Raw genomic sequence first — 8,105 nt, 5'->3', positions numbered from 1 at the left:
TGTTGTTGTGTGGTGTGGTTGGGTGTGATTGGTGAGGCGCTCCTCCTGGGCTGTGTTAGTAGGGCAGGTGTGTTGTTGTGTGGTGTGGTTGGGTGTGATTGGTGAGGCGCTCCTCCTGGGCTGTGTTAGTGGGGCAGGTGTGTTGTTGTGTGGTGTGTTTGGGTGTGATTGGTGAGGCGCTCCTCCTGGGCTGTGTTAGTAGGGCAGGTGTGTTGTTGTGTGGTGTGGTTGGGTGTGATTGGTGAGGCGCTCCTCCTGGGCTGTGTTAGTGGGGCAGGTGTGTTGTTGTGTGGTGTGGTTGGGTGTGATTGGTGAGGGCGCTCCTCCTGGGCTGTGTTAGTAGGGCAGGTGTGTTGTTGTGTGGTGTGGTTGGGTGTGATTGGTGAGGCGCTCCTCCTGGGCGGTGTTAGTAGGGCAGGTTTGTGATCTCAGCTTCAGGATCAGTTGGGTCAGGGGGTCCTGTTGCTCAGCTCAGGGCTCGCTAACGCTAGGAGAGTCACTTAGCCTTAGGTGTGTCCAAAAGTGAACTGCTCTTTTTTGAATGTGTATTATTAGAGGGTATTTGCCTGGTTCTGTCCTGCATGCGTTGTTTGTAGCTTTCCTCTAGACACGCGCAGGGCTGAGGAGAGGTTAGCAGAACCACGCATGCAGGGTCTCAGTGGGGTGTTTATGACTGAGTCGTCTGGTTTAGTAAGTGGTCTCACACCTCACTGCTATAGAGGGAGATCGCTTCAGAAACACTCAATTCATTTGATCCAAATTCAGATTGGTATTTGGGTTTGTATATTGTTTATAGCATAGAGAGCTCAGCGTGTTTCTCTCTCAGATAATGAACGGTGTCATTGAAGTGTCCAGTTGAACTTAGTTGTATTCCTAGACAGGCGCAGTGTGTTCTGTATTCAACATGTTTTGAACCAGTTGAGAACGTTGGTAGAACGTCCTGAGATCTGGATGTTTTTTGGGAATATCATTATTTAGGTCTTTTGGGGGGTTTCCTGTCAGGGCCCAGGTGTGACAGTACCGCTGTAGCAGGTCCAGGATCAGGTCTTCTGGGGGGTTTCCTGTCAGGGCCCAGGTGTGACAGTACCACTATAGCAGGTCCAGGATCAGGTCTTCTGGGGGGTTTCCTGTCAGGGCCCAGGTGTGACAGTACCGCTGTAGCAGGTCCAGGATCAGGTCTTTTGGGGGGTTCCTGTCAGGGCCCAGGTGTGATAGTACCGCTGTAGCAGGTCCAGGATCAGCTGTGGGCCGTGGACAGTGAGAACCAGTAGAACCAGCTCTTCTGCAGAGTCAGCATTTCACCTCCTGGTTGTGCGGACTCACCCCGGGGACAGAGGACGTCTCTAGGACAGAGGCGGGGACAGAGGACGTCTCTAGGACAGTGGCGGTGACAGAGGACGTCTCTAGGACAGTGGCGGGGACAGAGGACGTCTCTAGGACAGTGGCGGTGACAGAGGACGTCTCTAGGACAGTGGCGGGGACAGAGGACGTCTCTAGGACAGTGGCGGGGACAGAGGACGTCTCTAGGACAGTGGCGGGGACAGAGGACGTCTCTAGGACAGTGGCGGGGACAGAGGACGTCTCTAGGACAGTGGCGGTGACAGAGGACGTCTCTAGGACAGAGGACGTCTCTAGGACAGTGACGGGGACAGAGGACGTCTCTAGGACAGTGGCGGTGACAGAGGACAGGTCATTCATGTAGGCTGAGAACGCCTGACCCTTGAGTAAAGAGTTCAGTTCTTCTGGACAGTCCAACATCCCAAATAGAATCAAAAGCTTTTTGGAAGTCAATAAAATGGGTTTACATTTTGGTTTGCATATTTATCAGTTAGGGTGTGTAGTGTACTGTAAATATGATCGGCCGTGCGTTGTTTTGGTATGAATCCAATTTGGCTTTTGCTCAAGACCTTGTGCTTAGTAAGGAAGTTCAGAAGGCGTTCATAATACGACAGGAAACCTTCCCTGGATTACTGTTCACACATACAGTATGCCTCGGTAATTATTACTAATAATTAGGGTTAAATTTGTCTCAGTTTTTATAGATTGGGGTTATGAGTCTCTCTCTGTCTCTCTCTCTCTCTCTCTCTCTTTCCCTCTTTCTCTCTATCTCCCTGTCACTCTTTTTTTCTCTTTCATCGCTATCTTTTAATTTATCTTTTATTAAGCAAACCACTTGTTTTGAGTTCATGCCTCTCGCATGTTTGATGAGATATCGTATACAGTACAAACACAATACACACACACGCGCACACGCGCGCACACACACACACACACACACACACACACACACACACACACACACACACACACACACACACACGCAACATAAATGGATATTTTTCCAATGCTCTCCCCTCCAGGCCCAGGGACTTCCTCCCCCTTCCTCACCATGTCCTAGCGCTCGGATCCAATCCGGCGTAGCGCTCGACGCGGCCAATCCGGCGTGCCTCATTAGTTTATTTGTGGTTGTTTTTCCTCCAGGGATGAACGGGGCGCTGAACGGCGGCGGGGTCTCCTCCCCCGCGCTGCAGGGGCTGTACTCGCTGAGCGGGGCCCCCGCCATGGGGAGGTGTGAGCCGGACCGGCTCCCCGGACCGCCCAAGACCAAGAACCACAGGGGAGGTGCCCCCCTGGCCCCGTTGGCGCTGGCGCTGGAGAAGACCCCCCACAAGCCTAAAGACAAGGTGGGTCAACCGGACGGGTCGAGGCCGGGCCAGCAGAGAACGTCCATCGGAGCTCGTAGCGGTCATCTCCGCCTTACCTACGCTGTGACCCAGAGAGCAGATCGCTTTTCAAATCACCTTAACTGTTACAGCTGCAATCAGTGGTTTTATTTTACCAATACATTCCACTAGATGGCAGTATAGACTTCTTTACAAATGAAAGGCCAAAACATAATGGACAGAGCCATATAAGGCATGGGGGGGCGGAGACAGGGGGCGGAGACAACACGGGTAGAAACGCTGGAATAACGACAGACAGGCCACCGGTAGGGATGAGGTAGGGATGAGGTAGGGATGAGTTATTGGAGTGTGACGCTATGGCTCCGTGAAACAATCTGATACCAGGTGGTTTTAATTAGTTTTGACAGTGTGAATAAAATCCATGATCGCAGCTTTAAGATTAGCGCCATCTCACATGATAGTGATGTGTGTGAAATGTGTCATATTCTCACTGCTGATTCAGTTATTTTACCTTGTGTTTTATTCAGAACCACGTCTCTACCACAACCCATATTGCTTATGAGTTCGTTCTCTCTGAATATGAATTGACTGGCGCTTCTCTAACCCAATCAGAAGCCTTGCAAGAAGCCCGCAGACGCCTCTGGGGTCAGCGACAGCGAATCAGGCATGTCCTCGGACAGCTCCAGCGACGGAGCCATCAGCAGCGACCTGGAGGACCTCGGCGAGGACGACGACGATGACGACGACGAAGACGACGACGGCAAGCAGAGCGACGCGTCCGAGTCCGAGAGGGAGAAGCGAGCGAGGAAGAAGATGAAGGTAGGGTGACGATGAGGAGGAGGGAGCGGGAGCTCTTTCTCCCGTTTAGTTTTCGTCAGCTCGGCGTCCGTTAGAGCGGTTTTCTGTTTTGAATGGCGGAGGCCTTTGGGGACCTGGTGATGATCAGAGATGAAACGGATCCCGTCAGTTTTGTCCCCGGTGACCTAACGAGGACGCCATGTTACCCCCGCAGGTCGCGACCCCAGGCCTGGGGGCAGACAAGACGGAGAGGCCGTCGTCGGAGGGGCGCGGCAAGAGGGACGGCGTGCCCCCCTGCCTGGTGCCCCTCCCCGGCTCCCCCTCCCCCCCTCCCCTCCCCCAGACCTCCCCCCTGGCCCTGCAGACCCCCCGACCCCGGCCGGAGGGCCTCAGCGTCATCCAGTCCACCGGTCTGGCCGCCAGCGCCAAACCCCTGGCCCTCCTTGCCCACCCGCCCCGCCGCGAGCCCTCCCCCTCCTTCTCCGCCTCCCCCAAGGCCACGCCCACCAGCGGCGCCTCCCCCAAACCCCCCAGACTGCTGCCCTCCTCCTCCTCCTCCCCCCAGCACCTGCCCCTCTCCCTATGCTCCTCCCCCAAGCCCCTCTCTGTCCCCTCCCCGCCCCTCTCGGCCCCGCCCCTCTCCCCCTCCCCCAAGCCCTCCCCCTTCCGGGCGTCGCCCGTGGCCGGCTCCCAGAAGCCCTCTCTCAAGGCGTCGGCGCACGGCGTTCCCGACAGCGTGAAGGCCCACAAGAGGAAGCTGCTGGAAGCTTCGCTGAGCCAGATTAACGAGTTCAGGCTCAAACAGGTGAGTCGTCCGGCCCGGACACACGGTACACAGCAGGTCCGGTCCTGGTCTGGTCCTGGTCTGGTCTGGTCTGTTCCTGGTCTGGTCCTGGTCTGTTCCTGGTCTGGTCCTGGTCTGTTCCTGGTCTGGTCCTGGTCTGTTCCTGGTCCTGGTCCTGGTCCTGGTCCTGGTCCTGGTCCTGGTCCTGGTCCTGGTCTGTTCCTGGTCTGGTCCTGGTCTGGTCCTGGTCTGTTCCTGGTCCGGTCCTGGTCTGGTCCTGGTCCTGGTCCTGGTCTGGTCTGGTCCTGGTCCGGTCCTGGTCTGGTCCTGGTCTGGTCCTGGACCGGCCTGGACGTGATGCGGTTGAGCTACTGTTCCTGTAGGCTGTCGGTATCACATTCACACACACAGGCGCACGAACAGAGGCACGCACGCACACACACACACACACACACACACACACACACACACACACACACACACACACACACACCAAGAAACACCCAAATGGTTAACATTCTATACATTTACTGTCATTTTTTCTATGCCAGATTAGAAAGTGTATTAGCAGTACTGCATGTGAACAGCAGGCTATTCTGAAAGGTCATAGCTGCATTTTCCACACAGTTTCATAAAAATAGAAAAAAGTGGAAGGACCTCATCTGTGCTACAGTATGCATAGTATATATATTTATTTTAGGTCGGGCATATGCAGCGAACAATTTGGACACAGCCTGGGACTTCCTGTGTCATTTGATTGGCTCTCCCACTGGGAAGCTCCGCCTGTGAATGAAAGGTCATATGAAGGCCTCATTACCTCAGAGAAGCAGCCGGAAGCTTCCTGTATTTTATTTATATCCCTTCCCTCTCGCTGTGTGCTCCTCTCATACAGTACGGAGAAGAAACTCCATTTTCAATGCTAATTCTAGCCTCTTTTGCTTCTACTGATACAAGTCAGAATGTAAGAAGTACGAATGTGGGGCTACTGTTTGCTTATTCTATTGAAAGCAGACTTTTTTTGAGTGAAAAAACAATGTTACCTATTGTCTTTCCCTCAGTAGGGAGGTTGCAGAATAACTAATGCTTTTATGTGTATTCCCCCAGCGGTTTAAGCACTGTTACTGTATTACATGGTCTGTGAAATGGATTTTGTTTCAAAATGATAACACATCTAGTCGATTGTGCACATCAACTCCCGACCTCCGGAGCTCTGTTCAAAACACACATGCATGACGACAAAAGCTTTCTTTCTTTTTTTTTTGAAGCACAAAAGCGGTAATTATCAGTTGAAGCGCGATGCGCGTCGCCTCTTGTCTGCCCGGCTGGGCTCAGGAACAATGCCCGCGCCGGCGGCCATGTTGGGTTGTCATTGTGTCGCGGGGATTGGGCTGGGGGAGAGAGAGACGCCCAAGCGCCCAGGCATTGTGCCACCTCACCTGCTTAGACAATCAACGCAGATGCAAATCGACAGCCTGTGCAATTATGCTGCTTCTCCTCTTTTCTCTCCTCTCCTCCCTCCCTTCCTCCCTCCCTCCCTCCCTCCCTCTCTCCCTCCCTCTCTCCCTCCCTTCCTCCCTCCCTCCCTCCCTCTCTCCCTCCCTCCCTCCCTCCCTCCCTCCCTCTCTCCCTCCCTCCCTCCCTCCCTCCCTCGCTCCCTCGTCGCCAGTCCCTCCTCTCCCAGGGTCAGTCGTTCGCGGCCGAGCTGAGGAAGCAGCAGGGGGCGCCGGCGGGGTCGCACAAGAGCTCCAAGAGGACGTCCTCCCCTCAGCTGGCCCCCGCCCCCGGCCTGGCCCCGCCCCTCCCCCTGCAGAACAACCACTCCAACCTCTTCCTGTCCAACGCGCTCCTGGGGCTGGCGGGGCCACACCCGCGCCACGCCCCGCCCCCCCCGCACCAACACCACCACCACCACCCCAACGGGGTCATCCAAAGCACCGCCCAGGACGCGCCGCTGGCTCTCATCACCAAACCTCGCAAGGACCAGCGGGACGAGCGGCCGGCCGGCGGCGGGGCCGGGGGCGGGGCCGGGGGCGGGGGCGCCCTGGCGCTGCCCGTCAACCTGAGCACGGGGCCCGGCAGGAGCCACGCAGGGGCCCCCCTGTTGACCCCCCCGGCCTCCACGCAGCCCTCCACTACCTCAGCCCACGCCACGGGCCACGGTCCCCGCAAGAACAAGAGCCCGAAGGGACACGGTCAGGGTCAGGGTCAGGGTCAGGGTCAGGGTCAGGGTCAGGGTCAGGGTCAGGGTCAGGGTCAGGGTCAGGGACAGGGACAAGGACAGGTCAACCCCATGGCTGCCTGGAAGGGCTTTTCCCAGAACCACCTGGTGCAGTCGCTGGTGGATCTGTTCCGGGGGAGCGAGGCGGCCGCCATGGGCATCCCTGGGGTGGGCATTCCGGGGGCCGGCGTCCCCATCGGCAAGGATTCAGATGACTCGGCGGAAGAGGACGACGACGACGACGACGACGAGCTGGACAACGAGCTGGAGGACGAAGAGGAGGACTCGGACGACAGTCTGTCAGGTGGGTACGACCGCGCCGGCGGTAAAGTTCAACGCTTTAGGCCCAACGTTGCTCTGAACGTGTCTCCGTTAAGCCTAACCCTAACCCTAACCCTAACCCTAACCCTTCCCTTCCTGCAGAGTCCGACACCAACTCGGACAGCGACTCGTCCGGGGGCAAACTGAAGGACCTGAAGCTGCCGTCGTCGTCCCGGAAAGAGAAGACCCCCCACAGGCTAACCAAAGCCCCCCCCCTCCAACCGCTAAGCACCTCCTCCCTGGCCGCCTCGACCAATCACACCGTGACCAGCTGCTCCCCGCTCGACCTCCAGGTCATCAAGACGCCCGCCATCGTGACCAGCTCCAGTGCCTTGGCCTATCACAGCCCGCCCTCCTCTTCGTCCTCCTACTCGCTGGTCACGCCCCCAGCAGGTAAGACAGGGCGACAACACCCCCCTCCCTTAAAAAGTGGACACTACGTCTCGTCAGCAGGGTCGTAAGACCGTACACTTCGGCTCTATTCCGTCCCACAGTGAAGCGATATACTGTATTACATTTACATTACAGTCAGTTAGCTGACGCTTTTATCCAAAGCGACTTACAATAATTGCATTTAACGTAGGAAAGGTCGGTGTGCTACTACTCACCAGAACTCACAAGTGCATCTCCTTTCTAAAACAAGTGACTAAGAGCATAATCTAGTGCTGAAGGCAAAGTACAAGAATAGCAAACTTAAAATATAATAGTTGAGGGAGGTTCTTGATGGTACTTGAAGAGGTGCGTTTTGAGCTTGCGGTGAAAGATGGGCAGCGACTCTGCTGTCCTGACGTCAGTGGGCAGTTCGTTCCACCACTGCGGGGCCAGGACAGAGAAGAGCCGTGACCGTGTCAATCGACCGCAGGGGCCTCGGAGTGACGGGGCAACCAGTCGCCCCGAGGTAGCAGAGCGTAGTGGTCAAGAGGGGGTGTAGGGTTTGACCTTGGCCTGGAGTTCAGGCCAGATACAAGTTCAGTTTTGTAAAGCAATGGACGGGTCGTCTAACCAGAGTTCACGGTGGGCGGCTTCGTGATGGTCACACCTCTCACATCCCAAGACCCTCCCCTACGCAACACCGTAGCAGGCTGGGAAAAACCACTCTGGATACTTTCCAAGATGGCTGTCCTTGAATAGCGGTGGATACGCTGTCATCCTCAGATGATTGTGGAGAAGAGGGAGTATTTTTAGTCGGGCGGCGAGGGGGGCAGCTGGTTGTGCTGGCTTAACCAGAGCTGGGGTCCTGCAGGGGCATGTCCATCAGCTTCACAGCCCTGACCAGTTGTTTGGTACCAGCTGGGGAGGC

At 56.2% G+C, this 8,105-nt stretch overlaps 1 protein-coding gene across 2 annotated transcripts in view; it reads left to right on the top strand.

Annotated features, from left to right (window-relative positions):
* The first annotated feature begins 2,500 nt into the window (after positions 1-2,500).
* LOC311316163 (bromodomain adjacent to zinc finger domain protein 2B-like) overlaps positions 2,501-8,105 on the top strand; it is a 40,513-nt gene continuing 34,908 nt past the window's right edge. For both annotated transcript variants that reach the window (XM_084446960.1, XM_084446959.1), the window contains exons 1-5: positions 2,501-2,684; positions 3,297-3,503; positions 3,697-4,287; positions 5,933-6,788; positions 6,908-7,198. In XM_084446960.1, the coding sequence (XP_084303086.1) occupies positions 2,562-2,684; positions 3,297-3,503; positions 3,697-4,287; positions 5,933-6,788; positions 6,908-7,198 (2,068 nt within the window). In that variant the 5' untranslated portion in view covers positions 2,501-2,561. The remainder of the gene's footprint in view (positions 2,685-3,296; positions 3,504-3,696; positions 4,288-5,932; positions 6,789-6,907; positions 7,199-8,105) is intronic.

This window comes from Borostomias antarcticus (genome assembly GCF_949987555.1).
Source record: "Borostomias antarcticus genome assembly, chromosome: 12".
NCBI lineage: Eukaryota > Metazoa > Chordata > Actinopteri > Stomiiformes > Stomiidae > Borostomias > Borostomias antarcticus.
Note: the sequence above shows the minus strand (reverse complement) of the source record. Positions and strands in the feature narration are given on the sequence as shown.